The sequence below is a fragment of the Sphaeramia orbicularis genome, unplaced genomic scaffold, assembly GCF_902148855.1.
Source record: "Sphaeramia orbicularis unplaced genomic scaffold, fSphaOr1.1, whole genome shotgun sequence".
Taxonomy (NCBI): Eukaryota; Metazoa; Chordata; class Actinopteri; order Kurtiformes; family Apogonidae; genus Sphaeramia; species Sphaeramia orbicularis.
Genome location: NW_021941639.1, coordinates 84,749 through 110,803, shown reverse-complemented (window position 1 = coordinate 110,803; position 26,055 = coordinate 84,749). Strand labels below are relative to the sequence as shown.

General features: G+C 45.6%; 1 protein-coding gene across 1 annotated transcript in view; it reads left to right on the top strand.

The window, feature by feature from the left end:
- Positions 1-26,055, top strand: part of LOC115416656 (uncharacterized) — a 56,251-nt gene that overhangs the window by 3,683 nt on the left and 26,513 nt on the right. The window contains exons 3-16 of the mRNA XM_030130502.1: positions 6,612-6,758; positions 6,846-6,961; positions 7,670-7,790; positions 8,824-9,449; positions 9,537-10,192; positions 10,744-10,787; positions 11,949-12,112; positions 12,197-12,221; positions 13,334-13,447; positions 13,524-13,661; positions 22,618-22,733; positions 22,813-22,933; positions 23,978-24,581; positions 24,733-24,782. Coding sequence (XP_029986362.1) covers positions 6,612-6,758; positions 6,846-6,961; positions 7,670-7,790; positions 8,824-9,449; positions 9,537-10,192; positions 10,744-10,787; positions 11,949-12,112; positions 12,197-12,221; positions 13,334-13,447; positions 13,524-13,661; positions 22,618-22,733; positions 22,813-22,933; positions 23,978-24,581; positions 24,733-24,782 — 3,042 coding nt within the window. The remainder of the gene's footprint in view (positions 1-6,611; positions 6,759-6,845; positions 6,962-7,669; positions 7,791-8,823; positions 9,450-9,536; positions 10,193-10,743; positions 10,788-11,948; positions 12,113-12,196; positions 12,222-13,333; positions 13,448-13,523; positions 13,662-22,617; positions 22,734-22,812; positions 22,934-23,977; positions 24,582-24,732; positions 24,783-26,055) is intronic.

Genomic DNA, 26,055 nt, shown 5'->3' with positions numbered 1-26,055 from the left:
GTAGGGACTGCTTCAACTGTGAACTAGGTAAGGACCACTTCAACTGTGAAACTAGGTAAGGACCGCTTCAACTGTGAACTAGTAAGGAACCGCTTCAACTGTGAACTAGGTAAGGACCGCTTCAACTGTGAACTAGGTGGGACCGCTCAACTGTGAATAGGTAAGGACCGCTTCAACTGTGAACTAGGTAAGGACCGCTTCAACTGTGAAGTAGGTAAGGACCGCTTCAACTGTGAAGTAGGTAAGGACTGGTTAACTGTGAACTAGGTAAGGACCGCTTCAACTGGTGAACTAGAAAAGGACCACTTCAACTGTGAAGTAGGAAAGGGACGGTTTAACTGTGAACTAGGTAAGGACCGCTTCAACCGTGAAGTAGGTAAGGACCGCTTCAACTGTGAACCAGGTAAGGACCGCTTCAACCGTGAAGTAGGTAAGGACCACTTCAACTGTGAACCGTAAGGACCGCTTCAACCGTGAAGTAGGTAAGGACCACTTCAACTGTGAACCAGGTAAGGACCGCTTCAACTGTGAAGTAGGTAAGGACCGCTTCAACTTGAAGTAGGTAAGGACCGTGTCAACTGTGAACTAGGTAAGGACCGCTTCAACTGTGAAGTAGGTAAGGACTGCATCAACTGTGAACTAGGTAAGGACCGCTTCAACTGTGAAGTGGGTAAGAAGCGCTTCAACTGTGAACTAGGTAAGGACTGCTTCAACTGTGAACTAGGTAAGGACCGCTTCAACCGTGAAGTAGGTAAGGACCGCTTCAACTGTGAACCAGGTAAGGACCGCTTCAACTGTGAAGTAGGTAAGGACCGCTTCAACTTGAAGTAGGTAAGGACCGTGTCAACTGTGAACTAGGTAAGGACCGCTTCAACTGTGAAGTGGGTAAGAAGCGCTTCAACTGTGAACTAGGTAAGGACTGCTTCAACTGTGAACTAGGTAAGGACCGCTTCAACCGTGAAGTAGGTAAGGACCGCTTCAACTGTGAACCAGGTAAGGACCGCTTCAACTGTGAACTAGGTAGGACCGCTTCAACTGTGAAGTAGGTAAGGACGCTTCAACTGTGAACTAGGTAAGGACCGCTTCAACTAGTGAAGTAGGTAAGGACCGCTTCAACTGTGAAGTGAGGGTAAGGACTGCTTCAATGTGAACTCCGGTAAGTACCCGCTTCAACTGTGAAGTGGGTAAGAAGCGCTTCAACTGTGAACTAGGAAAGGACTGCTTCAACTGTGAACTAGGTAAGGACTGCTTCAACCGTGAAGTAGGTAAGGACCACTTCAACTGTAAACCAGGTAAGGACCGCTTCAACTGTGAAGTAGGTAAGGACTGGTTTAACTGTGAACTAGGTAAGGACCGCTTCAACTGTGAAGTAGGTAAGGACTGGTTTAACTGTGAACTAAGTAAGGACCGCTTCAACTGTGAACTAGGTAAGGACCGCTTCAACTGTGAACTAGGTAAGGACCGCTTCAACTGTGAACTGGGTAAGGACCGCTTCAACTGTGAACTAGGTAAGGACCGCTTCAACTGTGAACCAGGTAAGGACCGCTTCAACTGTGAACTAGGTAAGGACCGCTTCAACTATGAACTAGGTAAGGACCGCTTCAACTGTGAAGTAGGTAAGGACTGGTTTGACTGTGAACTAGGTAAGGACCGCTTCAGCTGTGAAGTAGGTAAGGACTGCTTCAACTGTGAACTAGGTAAGGACCGCTTCAACTGTGAACTAGAAAAGAACCGCTTCAACTGTGAAGTTGTTAAGGACTGGTTTAACTGTGAACTAGGTAAGGACCGCTTCAACTGTGAAGTAGGTAAGGACCGCTTCAACTTGAAGTAGGTAAGGACCACGTCAACTGTGAACTAGGTAAGGACCGCTTCAACTGTGAAGTAGGTAAGGACTGCGTCAACTGTGAACTAGGTAAGGACCGCTTCAACTGTGAAGTGGGTAAGAAGCACTTCAACTGTGAACTAGGTAAGGACCGCTTCAACTGTGAACTAGGTAAGGACCGCTTCAACTGTGAAGTGGTTAAGAAGGGCTTCAACTGTGAACTAGGTAAGGACTGCTTCAACTGTGAACTAGGTAAGGACCGCTTCAACCGTGAAGTAGGTAAGGACCACTTCAACTGTGAACCAGGTAAGGACCGCTTCAACTGTGAACTAGGTAAGGACCGCTTCAACTGTGAAGTAGGTAAGGACTGGTTTAACTGTGAACTAGGTAAGGACCACTTCAACTGTGAACTAGGTAAGGACCGCTTCAACTGTGAACTAGGTAAGGACCGCTTCAACTGTGAAGTAGGTAAGGACTGCTTCAACTTGAAGTAGGTAAGGACTGCTTCAATTGTGAACTAGGTAAGGACCGCTTCAACTGTGAAGTGGGTAAGAAGCGCTTCAACTGTGAACTAGGAAAGGCCTGCTTCAACTGTGAACTAGGTAAGGACCGCTTCAGCTGTGAACCAGGTAAGGACCGCTTCAACTGTGAAGTAGGTAAGGACCGTTTCAACTGTGAACTAGGTAAGGACCGCTTCAACTGTGAACTAGGTAAGGACCGCTTCAACTGTGAACTAGGTAAGGACCACTTCAACTGTGAAGTAGGTAAGGACCGCTTCAACTTGAAGTAGGTAAGGACTGCTTCAATTGTGAACTAGGTAAGGACTGCTTCAACTGTGAAGTGGGTAAGAAGCGCTTCAACTGTGAACTAGGAAAGGCCTGCTTCAACTGTGAACTAGGTAAGGACTGCTTCAACCGTGAAGTAGGTAAGGACCGCTTCAGCTGTGAACCAGGTAAGGACCGCTTCAACTGTGAACTAGGTAAGGACCGCTTCAACTGTGAACTAGGTAAGGACCGCTTCAACTGTGAACTAGGTAAGGACCGCTTCAACTGTGAACTAGGTAAGGACAGGTAGGTAAGGTTCAATGGTGGCACGGTGGTGCAGAGGTTAGGAAGGTCCACTCTGGGAATCCAAATCCTGGACCTGGACCCATCTATGTGGAAGTAAGTGTTCTCAAAGGTGAGTTGGTTGAGTTGCCCCCCCCACAGGTGTGAAAGAAACTGGAGTTAAAGACGATTAAAAAGTTAAAGATGATCAAACTGGAGTTAAAGATGATCAAAGAGTTAAAGATGATCAAAGAGTTAAAGATGATCAAAGAGTTAAAGATGATTAAAGAGTTAAAGGTGATCAAACTGGAGTCAAAGATGATCAAAGAGTAAAGATGATTAAAGAGTTAAAGGTGATCAAACTGGAGTCAAAGATGATCAAAGAGTAAAGATTATTAAAGAGTTAAAGGTGATCAAACTGGAGTCAAAGATGATCAAAGAGTTAAAGATGATTAAACCGGAGTTAAAGATGGTCAAAGAGTCAAAGACGATCACAGAGTTAAAGATGATCAAACTGGAGTCAAAGACAATCAAAGAGTTAAAGATGATTAAACTGGAGTTAAAGATGATCAAAGAGTCAAAGACGATCAAAGAGTTAAAGATGATCAAACTGGAGTTAAAGACGATCAAAGAGTTAAAGATGATCAAACTGGAGTCAAAGACTATCAAAGAGTTAAAGATGATTAAACCGGAGTTAAAGATGATCAAAGAGTCAAAGACGATCAAAGAGTTAAAGATGATCAAACTGGAGTTAAAGATGATCAAAGAGTCCAAGACGATCAAACCAGAGTCAAAGATGATCAAACCAGAGTTAAAGACGATCAAACCGGAGTTAAAGATGACCAAAGAGTTAAAGACGATTAAACTGAAGTTAAAGACGATCAAACCAGAGTTAAAGACAATATAAGAGTTAAAGACGATCAAACCAGAGTTAAAGACGATCAAACAAGAGTCAAAGACAATCAAACCGGAGTTAAAGATGATCAAACCGGAGTTAAACATGATCAAACCAGAGTCAAAGACGATCAAAGAGTCAAAGACATTCAGACTGGAGTCAAAGATGATCAAATCAGAGTCAAAGATGATCAAACTAGAGTTAAAGATGATCAAACCAGAGTCAAAGACGATCAAACTAGAGTTAAAGATGATCAAACCAGAGTTTAAGATGATCAAACCAAAGTTAAAGATGATCAAAGAGTCAAAGATGATCAAACTAGAGTTAAAGACGATCAAACTAGAGTTAAAGACGATATAAGAGTTAAAGACGATCAAACCAGAGTTAAAGACGATCAAACTAGAGTTAAAGACGATATAAGAGTTAAAGACGATCAAACTAGAGTTAAAGACGATCAAACTAGAGTTAAAAACGATCAAACTAGAGTTAAAGACGATATAAGAGTTAAAGACGATCAAACCAGAGTTAAAGACGATCAAACTAGAGTTAAAGATGATATAAGAGTTAAAGACGATCAAACTAGAGTTAAAGACGACCAAACTAGAGTTAAAGACGATCAAACTAGAGTTAAAGATGATCAAACCAGAGTTTAAGATGATCAAAGAAAAGTTAAAGATGATCAAAGAGTCAAAGATGATCAAACTAGAGTTAAAGACGATCAAACTAGAGTTAAAGATGATATAAGAGTTAAAGACGATCAAACCAGAGTTAAAGACGATCAAACTAGAGTTAAAGACGATATAAGAGTTAAAGACGATCAAACTAGAGTTAAAGATGATCAAACTAGAGTTAAAGACGATCAAACTAGAGTTAAAGACGATATAAGAGTTAAAGACGATCAAACCAGAGTTAAAGACGATCAAACTAGAGTTAAAGACGATATAAGAGTTAAAGACGATCAAACTAGAGTTAAAGACGATCAAACTAGAGTTAAAGACGATCAAACTAGAGTTAAAGACGATATAAGAGTTAAAGACGATCAAACCAGAGTTAAAGACGATCAAACAAGAGTCAAAGACAATCAAACCGGAGTTAAAGATGATCAAACCGGAGTTAAACATGATCAAACCAGAGTCAAAGACGATCAAAGAGTCAAAGACATTCAGACTGGAGTCAAAGATGATCAAACCAGAGTCAAAGATGATCAAACTAGAGTTAAAGACGATCAAACCAGAGTTAAAGACGATCAAACCAGAGTCAAAGACATTCAGACTGGAGTCAAAGATGATCAAACCAGAGTCAAAGATGATCAAACTAGAGTTAAAGATGATCAAACCAGAGTCAAAGACGATCAAACTAGAGTGAAAGACGATCAAACCAGAGTTAAAGACGATCAAACCAGAGTCAAAGACGATCAAACCAGAGTTAAAGACGATCAAACCAGAGTCGAAGACGATCAAACTAGAGTCAAAGATGATCAAACCAGAGTCAAAGACGATCAAACCAGAGTCAAAGACGATCAAACTAGAGTTAAAGATGATCAAACCAAAGTTAAAGATAATCAAAGAGTTAAAGACGATCAAACCAGTCAAAGACGATCAAACCAGAGTCAAAGACGATCAAACCAGAGTCAAAGACGATCAAACCAGAGTTAAAGACGATCAAACTAGAGTTAAAGATGATCAAAGAGTTAAAGACGATCAAACCAGTCAAAGACGATCAAACCAGAGTCAAAGACGATCAAACTAGAGTTAAAGATGATCAAACCAAAGTTAAAGATAATCAAAGAGTCAAAGACGATCAAACCAGAGTCAAAGACGATCAAACCAGAGTCAAAGACGATCAAACTAGAGTTAAAGACGATCAAACTAGAGTTAAAGATGATCAAAGAGTTAAAGACGATCAAACCAGTCAAAGACGATCAAACCAGAGTTAAAGACGATCAAACTAGAGTTAAAGACGATCAAACCAAAGTTAAAGATGATCAAAGAGTCAAAGACTATCAAACCAGAGTTAAAGACGATCAAACCAGAGTTAAAGACGATCAAACCAGAGTCAAAGACGATCAAACCAGAGTCAAAGACGATCAAACTAGAGTCAAAGATGATCAAACCAAAGTTAAAGATGATCAAAGAGTTAAAGACGATCAAACCAGAGTCAAAGATGATCAAACCAGAGTCAAAGACGATCAAACCAGAGTCAAAGACGATCAAACTAGAGTTAAAGACGATCAAACTAGAGTTAAAGATGATCAAAGAGTTAAAGACGATCAAACCAGTCAAAGACGATCAAACCAGAGTAAAGACGATCAAACTAGAGTTAAAGACGATCAAACCAAAGTTAAAGATGATCAAAGAGTTAAAGACGATCAAACCAGTCAAAGACGATCAAACCAGAGTTAAAGACGATCAAACTAGAGTTAAAGACGATCAAACCAAAGTTAAAGATGATCAAAGAGTTAAAGACGATCAAACCAGTCAAAGACGATCAAACCAGAGTCAAAGACGATCAAACCAGAGTTAAAGACGATCAAACTAGAGTTAAAGATGATCAAAGAGTTAAAGACGATCAAACCAGTCAAAGACGATCAAACCAGAGTTAAAGACGATCAAACTAGAGTTAAAGACGATCAAACCAAAGTTAAAGATGATCAAAGTGTTAAAGACGATCAAACCAGAGTCAAAGACAATCAAACCAGAGTTAAAGATGATCAAAGAGTTAAAGATGATCAAACCAGAGTTAAAGACGATCAAACCAGAGTAAAATCGGACTAAACCCAGATGCTGAAGTTGATTTCTTTAGAACCAGTTGAATCGTTCTTTTTCAACATTCTTTCTTTTCTTTCTAGATGACGACGCTGTCGCTAAAACCTGCTACCTGGAAAACGGAGGCTGCGAACATTTCTGCGATGAAGACGAGGAAACCCAAAGCGTAAACTGCTCGTGTGCAGACGGGTACTTCCTGAGCGCTGATGGGCGGAGCTGTGTGGCAGCAGGTGGGTGTGTCCTGTTGAATGTCGGAGGTTTTGGGTGGTCTCTGGTGGGTCTTCCTCTGGGTTCATGTTCAGTCTGCTGGTTTTCAGAGTCCATCGCATGTGGGATGGTTCCGGTCCTCCCGGTGGAACACCAGGACTCACTGGACCCCCGGGCTCGGATCGTGGGGGGGTCAGTGTGTCCTAAAGGTGAATGTCCCTGGCAGGTGAGTCCCAGGTCCAGGAGGTCCAGGATGATCCTGAACCCACAGTCAGATCAAAACCCGATGAACCAGACCGACTGACACAACCAGGTCCAACAGAACCAGACCCAGACACAACCAGGTCCAACAGAACCAGATCCACTGACACAACCAGGTCCAACAGAACCAGACCCAGACACAACCAGGTCCAACAGAACCAGACCGACTGACACAACCAGGTCCAACAGAACCAGACCCAGACACAACCAGGTCCAACAGAACCAGACCGACTGACACAACCAGGTCCAACAGAACCAGACCCAGACAAAACCAGGTCCAACAGAACCAGACCCAGACACAACCAGGTGCAACAGAACCAGACCAAACCAGACAAACTGAGACAGTGAACCCCCAGTCAGATCCACCACAGACCTAAAAGACCTCTGGAACATGGACCGGTTCTGGTGGAAGTTCTGGTCCATTTCCACTTTGGTTTCTGTGGTGGAACCATTACAGATGGTTCTTCAATCTGAAGTTGTACAAGTGGTGTTTGGTGGTTCTGAGCCACGGTGTTGGGTCGGTTCCATCCGGTTCTGTCCATTTCCGTCTGGTTCCCTGCGGTTCTGTCTGGTTCTGTGCAGTTCCATGCGGTTCTGTATAGTTCAGTGCGGTTCCCTGTGGTTCCTGTTCCCTGTGCAGTCAGTGGTCTCCCTCTCTCTCTCTCTGTTCCAGGTGCTGCTGCTCTACAAAGGTAAAGGGTTCTGTGGAGGCGTTCTCTTCAGACCCTGGTGGGTTCTAACAGCCTCCCACTGTCTGGAGAACATGGACGTCCAGTTCCTGCAGGTGGTCGCAGGTTCGAATCCCACCATCTGTTCACACCAGAGGACCAGGACCAGGACTATAATTGACCCAGGACACCAGTGTCCACCAGAGGACCAGGACCATAACTGACCCAGGACACCAGTGTCCACCAGAGAACCAGGACCAGGACTATAACTGACCCAGGACACCGGTGTCCACCAGAGGACCAGGACTATAATGGACCCAGGACACCGGTGTCCACCAGAGGACCAGGACTATAATGGACCCAGGACACCGGTGTCCACCAGAGGACCAGGACCATGACTATAACTGACCCAGGACACCGGTGTCCACCAGAGGACCAGGACCATGACTATAACTGACCCAGGACACCGGTGTCCACCAGAGGACCAGGACCAGGACCAGGACTATAACTGACCCAGGACACCAGTGTCCACCAGAGGACCAGGACTATAACTGACCCAGGACACCGGTGTCCACCAGAGGACCAGGAAAAGGACTATAACTGACCCAGGACACCAGTGTCCACCAGAGGACCAGGACCATAACTGACCCAGGACACCAGTGTCCACCAGAGGACCAGGACCAGGACTATAACTGACCCAGGACACCAGTGTCCACCAGAGAACCAGGACCAGGACTATAACTGACCCAGGACACCGGTGTCCACCAGAGGACCAGGACCAGGACTATAACTGACCCAGGACACCGGTGTCCACCAGAGGACCAGGACCAGGACTATAACTGACCCCGGACACCGGTGTCCACCAGAGGACCAGGACCAGGACTATAACTGACCCAGGACACCGGAGTCCACCACAGGACCAGGACCAGGACTATAACTGACCCAGGATGCCGGAGTCCACCACAGGACCAGGACTATAACTGACCCAGGACACCGGAGTCCACCACAGGACCAGGACCAGGACTATAACTGACCCAGGATGCCGGAGTCCACCACAGGACCAGGACTATAACTGACCCAGGACACCGGAGTCCACCACAGGAGCAGGACCAGGACTATAACTGACCCAGGACCCTGAACCCTGGGCTTTGTCTTGCAGGTGAACATGACACAGATGTGGCTGAGGGGACGGAGCAGCTGGTCCAGGTGTCCCAGATCCTCATGCACGAGGACTACGTCACGGCCACGGCCGACAACGACATCGCCCTCCTGCGTCTGGCCACGCCCATCGCCTACACGCCGTACGCCGTCCCCGCCTGCCTGCCGACGCGGGCGCTGGCCGAGCGCGACCTGTGGGCGGTCAACAAACACACGGTGAGCGGGTGGGGCCGGCGGACGGAGAACGGGCCCACCTCCCACCTGCTGCGCCGCCTGCTGGTGCCCAACGTTCGCACGCAGGACTGCGTGGAGTGGAGCGGCGTCCGCATCACCGCCAACATGTTCTGCGCCGGATACATCGAAGGGCGCGAGGACTCGTGTAAAGGGGACAGCGGTGGTCCACTGGTCACCAAGTACAAGAACACCACCTTCCTGTTGGGCATCGTCAGCTGGGGCAAAGGCTGCGCCCGCCCGGGCCACTACGGAATCTACACCCGGGTCTCCAACTACCTGGACTGGATCCACAACCGAACCACGACAGGAGACCAGCTGACCAACAGGACCCAGGAGGTCCCACAAAACCCAGACAAGGAGGTCCCACAAAACCCAACAAACCCAGACAAGGAGGTCCCACAAAATCCAACCAACTGAGACAAGGAGGTCCCGCAAAACCCAGACAAGGAGGTCCCACAAAACCCAACCAACTGAGACAAGGAGGTCCCGCAAAACCCAGACAAGGAGGTCCCGCAAAACCCAACAAACCCAGACCAGGAGGTCCCACAAAACCCAACGAACCCCGACAAGGAGGTCCCACAAAACCCAACAAACCCAGACCAGGAGGTCCCACAAAAGCCAACGAACCCAGACCAGGAGGTCCCACAAAAGCCAACGAACCCAGACCAGGAGGTCCCACAAAACCCAACGAACCCAGACCAGGAGGTCCCACAAAACCCAACGAACCCAGACCAGGAGGTCCCACAAAACCCAACGAACCCAGACCAGGAGGTCCCACAAAACCCAACAAACCCAGACAAGGGGGTCCCACAAAACCCAACAAACCCAGACAAGGAGGTCCCACAACACCCAACAAACCCAGACAAGGGGGTCCCACAAAACCCAACAAACCCAGACAAGGAGGTCCCACAAAACCCAACAAACCCAGACAAGGGGGTCCCACAAAACCCAACAAACCCAGACAAGGAGGTCCCACAAAACCCAACGAACCCAGAGAGGGAGGTCCCACAAAACCCCAAAAAATCAGACAAACCCAACAACCACAGAGTCGGGAGGTCCGATAGAACCCAATATGAAGACCCTGTTCCTGCTGGGGTGAACAGAACCGACATCGTGGTGACGGTTCTGACGTCATTGTAGGTTTGATGGTTTTTCTTTGATGAGTGGTTTTGGTTGTGGGTTCGGGTTCATGTCCAGGTCCTAGTCCAGGTTCAGGTTCATTGATGATCATGTGTTCAATGTCCGATAAAGGCTCTGGTCCTAACCCTAACCCTGTCACCGTCTCCATCCCAAACCCAAACCTGTGCTTGTTTTGGTCCTTAGTCTGGACTTGATCGTATTTGGGTCACACAGACGTGTCCTCTGCTGTTGAATGTCTGCTGTTGAATCTAAAGTCTCTGTTCAACTTTCAATAAAGTGTTTTAAAGGTCGTGGACGTCATGTGATGCCTGTTTCGGTGGCTTCGGTGGTCTTCCTGGAGGTCAGGGTTCAGAAACCTGCTGGTCACGGCCCTGCTGACTGACTGATAAAGCATAGGGCCGGGGTCGGAGGTCAGGTGGGCAGGGCCTGACCGATAAAGCACAGGACTGGGGTCAGAGGTCAGGTGGGCGGGGCCTGAAGGATCCTAAAAGCCGGAGTCCTTTGGGGTTTTGGATGTTTGGGATCCTGACTCTGTGGACATGAGGAGCTGCCTGGTCCTGGTTCTGCTGTCGGCCACCGCCAACGCCGCAGGTCTGTTCACTAACCCCTGACCCTAACCCCTGACCCTAACCCAATGTTAGAACCAAACAAAGACACGACAGGGACCAAAGGTCAAAGGGCGACCGCAAACATCTGCAGCGTCCCAGAAGACACCTGAACGTTAGCACTGACGCCACAGACCAGTCCATTTAACTCCACTGACTTGGACTTGAACCTGTAACCCTAACCCTGTTAGCATCGATAGCACAACCCTAACCCTGTTAGCATCGATAGCACAACCCTAACCCTGTTAGCATCGATAGCACAACCCTGACCCTAACCCTGTTAGCATCGATAGCACAACCCTGACCCTAACCCTGTTAGCATCGATAGCACAACCCTGACCCTGTTAGCATCGATAGCACAACCCTGACCCCTAACCCCTGACCCTAACCCTTATCTCTTCAGAATGGTCGTTTATTTCGATTCTTCTTTGTGTCATTCAGTGAGTTTTATCTGTAGAAATAATCCTGTTGGATCTATTTAGTGTTATCATAGCACTATTAGCATAGCAGTGTTAGCTTAGCGCTGTTAGCTTAACACTGTTAGCTTAGCACTGTTAGCTTAGTGCTGTTAGCTTAACATTGTTAGCTTAGCGCTATTAGCTTAGCGCTGTTAGCTTAACATTGTTAGCTTAGCGCTATTAGCTTAGCGCTGTTAGCTTAGCGCTGCAGAGTTTTTTTTTCTGTTCTTTTTCTTGGGTTCTTCCTGGTCTCAGACTGTTGGACTGGTTTACATGGATAGGATAAAGAAGTGGAATAAAAGCATCGGAACAAATACGAACATTTATGACAAATTAACGAGAACTGAACAAAACTAAACAGAACGAAGAAGAATCTGATGAAAAACACAGAAAATAAAGCAGATAATCACAAAAACAAACCAAATCACACACAACACTACAGGGGGTTATCACACGTGCAACCACCTGGTCCAGGTCTGGTCCAGGACTGGTGGTCTGGTCCAGGTCTACTCCAGGTCTGGTCCTGGTCTGGTGGTCCGTTGTGACCCCCTTGGCTATGTCCTGGTCTGGTGGTCTGGTGTGACCCCTTTGACTGTGTCCTGATCTGGTGGTCCGGTGTGACCCCCTTGGCTGTGTCCTGGTCTGGTGGTCCGGTGTGACCCCCTTGTCGTTGTCCTGGCCTGTTCCAGTCTTCGTCCATAAACAGGAGTCCTCTTCAGTCCTCGCTCGTTGGCGTCGTGCTAACAGTGGTTTCCTGGAGGAGCTGAAACAGGGAAACCTGGAACGGGAATGTGTGGAGGAGATCTGTGACTACGAGGAGGCACGGGAGGTGTTCGAGGACGACGCCCACACGGTACGAGTACGCTCAGACTCCGCCCACACACACACCTGCAGCTAGCCCCACCCACTAACTGTTCTGTGTTTGTGTCGTTTACAGAGGCAGTTCTGGGAGACCTACCAACGTGAGCAACAGTCTACACTATGAGCTAACATTAGCCCGCTAGCACACACACCCACCCACCGACCAATCACCACTTTGAGCTAACATTAGCCCGCTAGCACACACACCCACCCAACCACTGACCAATCAGGACGCAGCGTGGAGGAAGGACTGCGAAAACAACTAAAGGGCTATAAACCAATGAAATAAAAGTAAAAACGTTCGCAGTTTTCAGGTGACGACAGCTTTATGCGACTTTCACATCGTTTAGTCATGTTTTCTCTGAAACTTTTACTTCATCATTTTTACAAAGTTTTTGTCTGATTAAAACTTTTGTGTCATTTTTGTGTTGTTGGCACTTTTACATCATTATCTCGTCGGACTCTTGTTTACTTTTCACCTTGTTGCAACATTTGTATAATTTTTCGTATATTTGATAAGTTTACATCATTAACTTGTCGTGAAAATTGTAGCATCATTCCATCATTACATGTTTTCCCTCATTTTCATCCTGTGACTTTAATCTATTTTTCAGATTGCGACTTTTCCAACATTTGTGTCTGATTGCGACTTTTGTGTCGTTTTCGTGTTGTTGCAACTTTTACATCATTACCTCATTGGACTCTTGTTTACTTTTCACCTTGTTGCAACATTTGTATAATTTTTCATATACTTGATGCGTTTCCAAAATTCGTAGCATCGTTCCGTCATTGCGAGTTTTCTCTCATTTTCATCCTGTGACTTTAATCTATTTTTCAGATTGCGACTTTTCCAATGTTTGTGTCTGATTGTGATTTCTGTCTCGTCTTTGTTCGGTTCGGACATTTCCGTCATTGTCTCGTCACCAATTTTTCCAGTTGATTTTGTGTCGATGGAACTTTTACCGTGTTTATCTTGTTGCGACTTTTCCATCATTGTCTTGTTGCGACTATTTCATAGTTTTTACGCGGTTGCAACGTCACTCTAATCTAGTTCCGTTCTTTAACTGTTGCGTCGTGCTCCTTCAGTTCATAACTTTTACATCCTTTTCGACTCTGTGTGAATATTTGTCGTACAGATGGAACATAACAAACAGGTTTACGTTTGATCTTTTTTTTTTTTTTCGTAATCTAATCATGTTTGTTTCCTGGTCAGGTCGCGACCCCTGCTTGGTCAGCCCCTGTCGGAACAATGGAACCTGCATTTACGTTGGAAACACGTACGAATGTCGGTGCGCCAAAGGATTTGAAGGACGACACTGTCAGACCGGTACGGAACAAACAGGAAGGCACATGACACATACACAGCAGTCACATGACACTAGACCACGCCCCTTTTCCCACAGCGTTCGAGGACTCGTTGAAGTGTCTTTATTTGAACGGACACTGCGAACATTTCTGCGATGGATCGGGAGAAAAACGCCGATGTTTCTGCGCTGACGGGTACCAGCTGGATGACGACGGACGACGGTGCAGCGCACGAGGTACTACGACCGGTACTATGACCGGTACTACAACTGGTACTACAACTGGTACTACAACTGGTACTACAGAGTACTGCTGAGTACTAATGAGTACCCACAGTGTAACACACAAGGTACTAGATAGAATACTACTGTGTACTACTGAGTACTAACAAGTACCCACAGTGTAACACACAAGGTACTAGATAGAATACTACTGTGTACTACTGAGTACTAACAAGTACCCACAGTGTAACACACAAGGTACTAGATAGAATACTACTGTGTACTACTGAGTACTAATGAGTACCCACAGTGTAACACACAAGGTACTAGATAGAATACTACTGTGTACTACTGAGTACTAACGAGTACCCACAGTGTAACACACAAGGTACTAGATAGAATACTACTGTGTACTACTGAGTACTAACGAGTACCCACAGTGTAACACACAAGGTACTAGATAGAACACTACTGTGTACTACTGAGTACTAACGAGTACCCACAGTGTAACACACAAGGTACTAGATAGAATACTACTGTGTACTACTGAGTACTAACGAGTACCCACAGTGTAACACACAAGGTACTAGATAGAATACTACTGTGTACTACTGAGTACTTCCTAAACTGTGACATAAATGTATTTTCTGTCATTTTATTCCTTGTTTAGTGTTTTTTTGTATTTTATACAATGTTGTTGTTGCTGTATTTGTTGCTGTTGCAGTTGCTGCTGTTGCTGTTGTTGTTGCTGTATTTGTTGTTGCAGTTGCTGCTGTTGTTGTTGCTGTTGTAGTTGTTGTTGCTCTTGTTGCCATTGTTGCTGTATTTGTTGTTGCATTTGCAGTTGTTGCTGTTGTTGCTGCTGTTGTTGCTGTTGCTGCAGTTGCTGTTGTTGTTTTTCCTTTTTTTAGACATGCTGTGGGTCTTTTTGCTTTTGTTGCTGTTGCAGTTTTTGCTGCAGTTGCTGTTGCAGTTGTTTTCCCTTCTTTTGACAAGCTGTGGGTCTTTTTGCTTTTGTTGCTTTTGCTGTTGTTGCTGTATTTGTTGCTGCTGTTGTTGCTGCAGTTGCTGTTGTTTTTCTCTTTTTTTGGGCCCTTCTTTAGGCCAGAGCTGAGTAAAGCCGGGGCAGGGCCTATTGAGTCTGCAGTGGGCGCATGGGGATGAAATCACCAGTGACGCGGTCGCCTTTCTCCACTGTCTCCACTCTCACACAGATTCACATTCACAGCACTGACACATTTAAGAAGATGTACATGACATGTGCACAAACCACAGATTTAAGAACATGTACATGACATGTGCACAAACCGCACCTTTAAGAACATGTACATGACATGTGCACAAACCACACATTTAAGAACATGTACATGACGTGCACAAACCACATATTTAAGAACATGTACATGACATGTGCACAAACCGCACCTTTAAGAACATGTACATGACATGTGCACAAACTCCACATTTAAGAACATGTACATGACATGTGCACAAACCACAGATTTAAGAGCATGTACATGACATGTGCACAAACCCCACATTTAAGAACATGTACATGACATGTGCACAAACCACACATTTAAGAACATGTACATGACATGTGCACAAACCACACATTTAAGAACATGTACATGACATGTGCACAAACTCCACATTTAAGAACATGTACATGACATGTGCACAAACCACAGATTTAAGAGCATGTACATGACATGTGCACAAACCCCACATTTAAGAACATGTACATGACATGTGCACAAACTCCACATTTAAGAACATGTACATGACATGTGCACAAACCACAGATTTAAGAGCATGTACATGACATGTGCACAAACCCCACATTTAAGAACATGTACATGACATGTGCACAAACCACAGATTTAAGAACATGTACATGACATGTGCACACACCACAGATTCAAGAACATGTACATGACATGTACACAAACCACAGATTTAAGAACATGTACATGACATGTGCAAAAACCACACATTTAAGAACATGTACATGACATGTGCACAAACCACAGATTTAAGAACATGTACATGACATGTGCACAAACCACAGATTTAAGAACATGTACATGACATGTGCACAAACCACACATTTTAGAACATGTACATGACATGTGCACAAACCCCACATTTAAGAACATGTACATGACATGTGCACACACCACACATTTAAGAACATGTACTGACGTGCACAAACCACAGATTTAAGAACATGTACATGACATGTGCACAAACCACAGATTTAAGAACATGTACATGACATGTGCACAAACCACAGATTTAAGAACATGTACATGACATGTGCACAAACCGCACCTTTAAGAACATGTACATAACATGTGCACAAACCGCACCTTTAAGAACATGTACATGACATGTGCACAAACCGCACCTTTAAGAACATGTACTGACATGTGCACAAACCACAGATTTAAGAACATGTACATGACATGTGCACAAACCGCACCTTTAAGAACATGTACATAACATGTGCACAAACCGCACCTTTAAGAACATGTACATGACATGTGCACAAACCGCACCTTTAAGAACATGTACTGACATGTGCACAAACCACAGATTTAAGAACATGTACATGACGTGCAAAAACCGCACATCTAAGAACATGTACATGACATGTGCACAAACCACACATTTAAGAACATGTACATGACATGTGCACAAACCACAGATTTAAGAACATGTACATGACATGTGCACAAACCCCACATTTAAGAACATGTACATGACATGTGCACAAACCACAGATTTAAGAACATGTACATGACATGTGCACAAATCACACATTTAAGAACATGTACTGACATGTGCACAAACCACAGATTTAAGAACATGTACATGACATGTGCACAAACCCCACATTTAAGAACATGTACATGACATGTGCACAAACCGCACCTTTAAGAACATGTACATGACATGTGCACAAACCACACATTTAAGAACATGTACATGACATGTGCACAAACCACATATTTAAGAACATGTACATGACATGTGAACAAACCACAGATTTAAGAACATGTACATGACATGTGCACAAACCACACATTTAAGAACATGTACATGACATGTGCACAAACCACAGATTTAAGAACATGTACATGACATGTGCACAAACCACACATTTAAGAACATGTACATGACATGTGCACAAACCACATATTTAAGAACATGTACATGACATGTGCACAAACCCCACATTTAAGAACATGTACATGACATGTGCACAAACCGCACCTTTAAGAACATGTACATGACATGTGCACAAACCACACATTTAAGAACATGTACATGACATGTGCACAAACCACATATTTAAGAACATGTACATGACATGTGAACAAACCACAGATTTAAGAACATGTACATGACATGTGCACAAACCACACATTTAAGAACATGTACATGACATGTGCACAAACCACACATTTAAGAACATGTACATGACATGTGCACAAACCACACATTTAAGAACATGTACATGACATGTGCACAAACCAAATATTTACACCTGCTCTGAATGAATGGGAGTCAATGGGACACGCCCAGTCGGGGTCAGTCATGTGTGTGTACGTGCACGACACGTGACCTCTGACCCCACAGACATGTGGGGGAGCTCGAGAGCTTTCAAATAAGGCCAAATACGTGGTTGCCACGGAAACGGCTATATTGTTCTTGCTCAGATTCTTATTATTAGGGACCGAGCCGAAAGGTAAGGCCCTCTCACACAGTGAGAGGCCCTATTGTTTTTGGTTCGTTTTTATATTATTCTCACTCTGCCACTATCATCTGGATTTTGACCCCCTTAACATGCTCCAAAACTCACCAAATGTGCCATGTATGTCATGGCTGGTGAACACTTTGATTCAATATCAAAATTAACCCCTTGCGTGCCAAAATGGACTCTGTAGCACCACCTATGTACTAAAAAACACACAAAATCTGCCCTAGCGGCCAGTAGGAATGTCACAGAAACATGAAACAAATGCCAAAATGTTGGTCTGATTGAGCCGACAAATCCTACACTGACACTCATGAGCTAACTCCAACAGGAAGTTGGCAATCTGCCTTTGAAAGTTACCCTACGTTTCTGCAATTACTGCTTATTCATGTCAGACTTTTGACACAAAAGTTATGCCTCATTAAATTCCCACAAGTCTGCAAAATCCAAAAATGAAAGAATTTTTCAGATATGACCTACGGTTATGGAATAATGGCGATTTTTTGAAGAGTATGTTTAGTTTCACTTTTAACAATGACAAAGTCCCTATATAAGGCGTACCAGTGCATTCTGGAGTGTGTGTCATAACAAACCAGTGGTTAGTGCCCTGGTCTGTTGTGCAACAAGTATGGGTTCAAGCCCCAGGCAAGGCAAACCCCCCCCTCACATTTTAAAACAGGTTTTGCTGCATTATATTGTGAATATTGGACGTTTTGCACACATTACAAAGTACACGGAGTAATTTTTTTCAAAATAAAACCCCTATTAAAAATAATACAAAATTTCTATTACATAACTTCTTTTCATTTTTATGACCAAACACTCAACTGTTTGTACAATGTTTCTTCATTCAAAAGTACTCTTTCTCACAGACACACATCCTCACACAATAGGGTTTTTCCAAAATAAAAGCCTTAAATGTGAGAAATCATCACTTTTTTACTCACTTATTCATACAATTTCAATTCATTTTTCAAACTGATTCTTTCTCTCACATACAAAACAAATGCACATACACACAGTAGGGTTTCCAAAATAAAAGTCTCATTTAAAGGTGATGGTGGTTTCAGCAGAGGGTCACTGGTGTTCTGTACAGATGTAAGGAGGACGGACACTAAAGGATGGGAACTGGTATGGGGACGGACAGGTGTGAGTGGAGCTGAGGTGTGGACGGTCATGGGAGGCGGATCGCGGGGGAGGCGGATCACGCGGGGGGCGAATCGCCTGGTGTGAGGTCCCGCCCAACGCTGCTTGCAGCTTTAATTTTTAAAAAAATTTTCTCCTGCACTTTGAGTTCAATTTTGACCCCCTTAACATTTACGAAAACTCACCAAAGTTTGCCCAAAATTCAGAAATGTGCAAAATTCAATTCACATATAGGTTTCGTAGATGTTGGTAAAGAAATGTTGCTGCAGCGCCCCCTTGAAAAGTGGAAATGCATTACGTCAATGGGAGCATGTCCAACGTAAAGTTTGTCGTAGAGCCACGAAAATCGGCACACAGATTCATCATGAGGAGACAAACAAAAAATATTATTGTGGCCACGCCCCTAAACCAACCATAAGTCGGCCATATTGGATTGAAATTTCCAAAATGCTGAGTCAACGTTTTCACTGACGTCGTATTTTAACTATCTCCTCCTTGGCCGTTTGGCCAAATGAGCTAAAAATTGGTGTACAGTATCTAGAGAAGTGGGGCATCAAAAGTTAGCCAAATTCTTGGAATCAGTTTTACCATTTTTGTGCAAGGAGGTCGCAAATTTTGCTAAGTTTTTTCAGAAATTTGCCTTTACAAATCTTGCTTCAGTTTGCTCATACAATCACCAATTTGGTTTAAATTTGACTCAGACGTCTATCTCCCAGGCCTACAGCCATTTATTGAAAGAAATTGAAATTTTGCACTATAGCGCCCCCTACAAATGTACATTTACAAAAATGACATCAGTTCGGACATACGAACACCGATTTGGCTCAAATTTGACTCAGACATCTGTCTCCCATGTCTACACCTATTTGTCAAAAGAAACTGAAATTTCGCACTACAGCGCCCCCTACAAAAATTTTTAAATTTTTTTTATCAAAATTGCTTCAGTTCAGACATACGAACACCGATTTGGCTCAAATTTAACTCAGACGTCTATCTCCCAGGCCTACACCCATTCATCAGAAAAATTTGAAATTTGGCGCTATAGCGCCCCCTACAATTTTACCTTTACGAAAATTACTTCACGTCAGACATACGAACACCATTCATTCATTCATTCATACATTCATTATCCTCCGCTTTATCCAGGGCCGGGTCTAATCAGGGACGCCCAGACTTCCCTCTCCTCAGACTCCTCCTCCAGCTCTTCCGGGGGGACCCCGAGGCATTCCCAGTCCAGCCCACAGACATAGTCTCTCCAGCGTGTCCTGGGTCTTCCCCGAGGTCTCCTCCCGGTGGGACATGCCCGGAACACCTCCCCAGGGAGGCGTCCAGGAGGATCCGAAACAGATGCCCGAGCCACCCCAGCTGGCCCCTCTCGACACGGAGGAGCAGCGGCTCTACTCCGAGCTCCTCCCTCGTGAATGAGCTCCTCCCCCTATCCCTAAGGGTGCGCCCAGCCACCCTGCGGAGGAAACTCATTTGGACCGCTTGTATCCGGGATCTTGTCCTTTCGGTCATGACTCAAAGCTCATGACCATAGGTGAGGGTAGGAACGTAGACTGACCGGTAAATCCAGAGCTTCTCCTCTCGGCTCAGCTCCTTCTGAACCACAACCGACCGGTACAGCGACTGCATCACTGCAGACGCTGCACCGATCCATCTGTCAATCTGACGCTCCATCCTTCCTTCACTGTGAACCAGACCCCAAGATACTTAAACTCCTCCACTTGGGGCAAAGACTCTCCACCGACCCGGAGAGGGCAGACCACATTTATCTGGTCCAGAACCATGGCCTCGGATTTGGAGGTGCTGATCCTCATCCCGCTCGCTTCACTCGGCTGCAAACCGCCCCAGGGCACGCTGAAGGTCCAGGTTCGATGAGGCCAACAGGACAACGTCATCTGCAAAAAGCAGAGACAAAATCCTGTGGTCTCCAAACCGGACCCCCTCTGGCCCCTGGCTGTGCCTAGAAATTCTGTCCATAAAAATTATGAACAGAACCGGTGACAAAGGGCAGCCCTGCCGGAGTCCAACATGCACCCGGAACAGGTCCAACTTATTACCGGCAATGCGAACCAGGCTCCTGCTTAGGTCGTACAAGGACCGGACTGCCCTTAGCAAAGGGCCCCGGACCCCATACTCCCGAAGCACCCCCCACAGGATATCACGAGGGACACGGTCGAACGCATTCTCCAAATCCACAAAACACATGTGGACTGGTTGGGCGAACTCCCATGAACCCTCGAGAGGTGAGAGTTAAAGACCACGCTGACATCGGGTTCTGCCAGACGTTCCCAACAGACCCTCACAACACGTTTGGGCCTGCCGAGTCAGTCCGGTTTCCTCCTTTGCCAGCGGATCCGACTCACCACCAGGTGGTGATCAGTTGACAGCTCTGCCCCTCTCTTCACCCGAGTGTCCAAAACATGTGGTCGGAGGTCTGATGACACGACAACAAAGTCAATCATCGACCTCCGGCCTAGGGTGTCCTGGTGCCAAGTGCACTTCTGGACCTCCCTGTGTTCGAACATGGTGTTTGTTATGGACAAACTGTGATGAGCACAGAAGTCCAGTAACCGAACACCACTCGGGTTCAGATCGGGGAGGCCGTTCCTCCCCATCATCCCCCTCCAGGTCTCACTGTCGTTGCCCACGTGGGCATTGAAGTCACCCAGAGAACAATGGAGTCCCCAGTCGGAGCACCATCCAGCACCCCTCCCAAGGACTCCAAGAAGGCCGGGTACTCTGCACTGCTGTTCGGCCCGTAGGCCGAGACAACAGTGAGGCACCTGTCCCTGACCCGAAGGCGCAGGGACGTGACCCTCTCATTCACCGGGGTGAACTCCAACACATGGCGGCTGAGCTGAGGGGCTATGAGCAAGCCCACACCAGCCAGCCGCCTCTCACCGCAGGCAGCGCCAGAAAAGTGGAGAGTCCAGCCCCTCTCGAGGGGTTGGGTTCCAGAGCCCAAGCTGTGTGTGGAGGTGAGCCCGACTATATCTAGACGGTATCTCTCAACCTCCCTCACAAGCTCCGGCTCCTTCCCCCCCAGCGAAGTGACATTCCATGTCCCAAGAGCTACAGTCTGTGTCCAGGGATCAGGTCATTGAGCCCCCTGATCTCGACTGCCACCCAATCCACAATGCACCCGGCCCCTATGGTTCCCTCGGCAGGTGGTGGGTCCACCGAAGGACGGGCCCATGTCGCTCCTTCGGGCTGTGCCCGGCCGGGCCCCGTGGGCATCGGCCCGGCCACCAGGCGCTCGCTTTCGAGCCCCAACCCCAGGCCTGGCTCCAGGGTGGGGCCCCGGCTGCACCATACCGGGCGACGTCACGGTCCTTGTTGTAGTACTTTCCAAAGGGGCTTCTGAACTGCTCTTAGTCTGACCCGTCACCCAGGACCTGTTTGCCTTGGGAGACCCTACCAGGGGCATAAAGTATGGGGCCATTATTGTAGCAATATTATTTGCAAATGCGTGTGGAGAGTTGAGTGTCCGCATCTCAATCTGTCTGTGCGCAGTCGGATTTGCAAATGTGTAAATGAATCTGTAAATGCGCTATGAGATTTGTGTGTCTGCACAACAATCTGCAAATGTGTAAAACAACTTGTGTGTGTGTAATCAGATTTGAAAAGTCAAAGTATTTTCACTACAAGACCCAGAAATACAGACAAATCATTGGTTACAAGTCAAGCGGCTTCTCGATTGGCTCTCTTTACACACATGAATTTTGCTACACTTCTGCCGTGACAGATCCACAAATGCTCAGTGGTACATCTCGCAGGCCTACACCCATTCAACGGAAGAAATTTAATTTTATTTGCATAGCGCCCCCTACAGATTTACTTATACAAAAATTTCCTTAGTTCGGACATACGAGCAATGATTTGCCTCAAATCTGAATCAGTTGTCAATCTCCCAGGCCTACACCCATTCATCAGAAGACACTGAAATTTGGTGCTAGAGCGCCACCTGCTGAACGATGGGCATACTTCTACTGGACATGCCCTTGGCAAGGGCCTTTAGGTGCCGCTTGCGGCTTTAATTGGTCTTGTTCCTTCCAGTGCAGTTTCCTTGTGGGGCCCTGGTCCCTCTGGACCTGAACCAGACCCAGTCCGTGGTGGGTCAGACCCGGCTGGTTGGTTCCACCCACTGTCCGCGGGGGGAGTGTCCCTGGCAGGTAAGGCTGTGTTTGGCCCAAAGGCTCCTGGGTACTGTAGTCTGAGTCTGATCTGGGTCTGGTTCTGGTCCTGGTTCAGGTTCTGGTCCAGCTCAACGGGTCGAGTCACTGCGGCGGTGTCCTCATCAGCTCTGACTGGGTCCTGACCGCTGCCCACTGTCTCCATGGCAACAGCCCCACCCACCTGGGCGTGGTGGCAGGTGAGTCTCTGCACAGACCTTCAGACACAGACGTTTGTTTACATCTCATGTTTATGTTTGTTTGTTTGTTTGTTTGCATTTCCATATTTACATTTGTTTGTTTGTTTACGTTTGTGTTTCCATGTTAACATTTGTTTTCTTTGTCTACGTTTCCATGTTAACATTTGTTTGTTTGTTTGTTTGCGTTTCCATGTTTACATTTGTTTGTTTGTGTTTCCATGTTTACGTTTGTTTTTTGTTTGTGTTTCCATGTTTACGTTTGTTTGCATTTCCATGTTAACGTTTGTTTGTTTACATGTTTGTTTGCGTTTCCATGTTAATGTTTGTTTGCGTTTCCGTGTTTATGTTTGTTTGTTTGTTTGTTTGCGATTCCTTGTTTATGTTTGTTTGTTTGTGCTTCCATGTTAACATTTATTTTTTTGTTTGTTTGTTTGCATTTCCATGTTAACATTTGTTTGCATTTCCATGTTAACGTTTGTTTGTTTATGTTTGTTTGCGTTTCCATGTTTACGTTTGTTTACATTTGTTTGTTTGCGTTTCCATGTTAACGTTTGTTTGTGTTTCCATGTTAACATTTGTTTGTTTATTTGCATTTTCATGTTAATGTTTGTTTGTTTGTTTGTGTTTCCATGTTAACGTTTGTTTGTTTACGTTTGTTTGCATTTCCATGTTTACGTTTGTTTACATTTGTTTGCATTTCAATGTTAACGTTTGTTTGCGGTTCCATGTTAACGTTTGTTTGTTTGTGTTTCCATGTTAACATTTGTTTGTTTATTTGCGTTTTCATGTTAATGTTTGTTTGTTTGTTTGTGTTTCCATGTTAACGTTTGTTTGTTTACGTTTGTTTGCGTTTCCATGTTTACGCTTGTTTACATTTGTTTGCATTTCCATGTTAACGTTTGTTTACGTTTGCGTTTCCATGTTAACATTTGTTTACGTTTGTTCGCGTTTCCATGTTTACATTTGTTTGTTTGTTTGCATTTCTTTGTTTAAGTTTGTTTGTTTGTTTGTGTTTCCATGTTCATGTTTGTTTTTCGTTTCCAGGGGAACATGACCTGGATGCCATTGACGGCACAGAGCAGGCGGTTCCCGTTGCCGTGGCGATCCTTCACCCCGCCTACGTCCCTCAGAGCGGTGACAGTGACGTGGGCCTCCTGCATCTGCGTCGACCTTTGACCCTGAACCGTCACGTGGTCCCGGTCTGCCTCCCCACCGCAGACTTCGCCGAACGGGAGCTGCTGCCGCTGCGGTTCCACACGGTGTCGGGGTGGGGCGGGAGGACCGGCGGGGGCAACGGCCACGCCCCTGTCCCGCCGCCATCGCCCGTCCTGCGCAGGATGTCCGTCCCCGTCCTCCAGAACTCCGTCTGCTCCCAGAGGTCCGGCTTCAACTTCACCGAAAACATGCTGTGTGCCGGGTACCTGGAGGGAAGCGTGGACGGTTGCCGCGGTGACGACGGGAGCCCGCTGGTCACGCGGTACGGCTCCACCCACTTCCTGATGGGCGTGGTCGGCTGGGGGCGTGGCTGTCCTCACCCGGGGTATTATGGGGTGTATGCCAACATGGCCCGCTTCGTCCAATGGGTGGAGACCACTGTGAGAGCCCCGCCCACCGTGACGCCGACCAATGAGAGCGTGAGTGCAGGAATGTGAGAACCGCAAGAGAGAAACGCGAGAAAAAAGAACGAATCGCATTAAAAACCAAACCTGCACAAATAAATATTATAATAATTTAAATAAAGATGATCTGATGAAGTGGGTTCTGGATTTTCTAGAATTGTCTGAAATGTCCAATCACAGAGCGGTGTCGGGTTACTGCACCCTCATGTGGATGCTGGTGTCGGGTTACAGTGGGGGGTTTGATTGACAGGTCTGTCTTCAACTTTTTCTATTGAATGTTCACCATCAACAGAAATAAATAAACTGTTTCAACTGTTGTTTCTGTTTTTCTTTGAGTTATTTGTCAAAACAAAAACATGTTTTCAAATAAAGTCAAACTTCGTAACAATCCTGTTTTAACGACAACAGTAACGACGAACAAAAACACGAATAAATACCATAAAAACTAAGAAAAATGAACAAGAGTTAACAAATTCAACAGATCTGATCCAGATCTGATCCAGTTTAACAGATCTGTATGAGGGGCCGTATGAGACATAATTCAGAGTTAGCATTCACACACACACTCATGAAAACGCACACACATACACGAAAACGCATACACACGTGAAAACACACACACATATGAAAACACACACACATATGAAAACACACATACACATATGAAAAATGCACACACATGTGAAAACGGACACACATGAAAAATGCACACACGTGAAAAATGCACACACGTGAAAACGCACACACGTGAAAACACATGTGAAAATGCACACATGAAAACGCACACACACATGTGAAAACACTCACATATGAAAAACGCGCACACACATATGAAAACGTACACACACATGTGAAAACACACACACATGAAAAACGCACACACACGTGAAAACACACACACATATGAAAAACGCACACACACATGAAAACGCACACACGTGAAAACGCACACACACATGAAAACACACACACGTGAAAACACACACACATGAAAAACGCACACACACACATGAAAACGCACACATACATGTGAAAACACACACATATGAAAAACGTACACACACATGAAAACACACACACACATATATGAAAAACGCACACACATATGAAAACGCACACATACGTGAAAACACACACATGAAAAACGCACACATGAAAATGTACACACACGTGAAAACGCACATACTCATGTGAAAACACACACACACACACACGTGGGTATCTCCTTTCCTCTTCTGTGCCGTCCTGTTCAAGTGAAAAATATATGAGAAAGTTTTTCACGTGTATGTATTTCACGTGTGTGTGTGTGTGTATTTCACGTGTGTGTGTATTTCACATGTGTGTGTGTGTGTATTTCACGTGTGTGTGTATTTCACGTGTGTGTGTGTGTGTATTTCACGTATGTGAATGCTAATGCTTAATTTTGTCCCATGTGACCCCTCATAGATCTGATCCAGTTCAGCACATCCTCCTCTCTCTCTCTCCTCCTCCTCTCTCACTGAC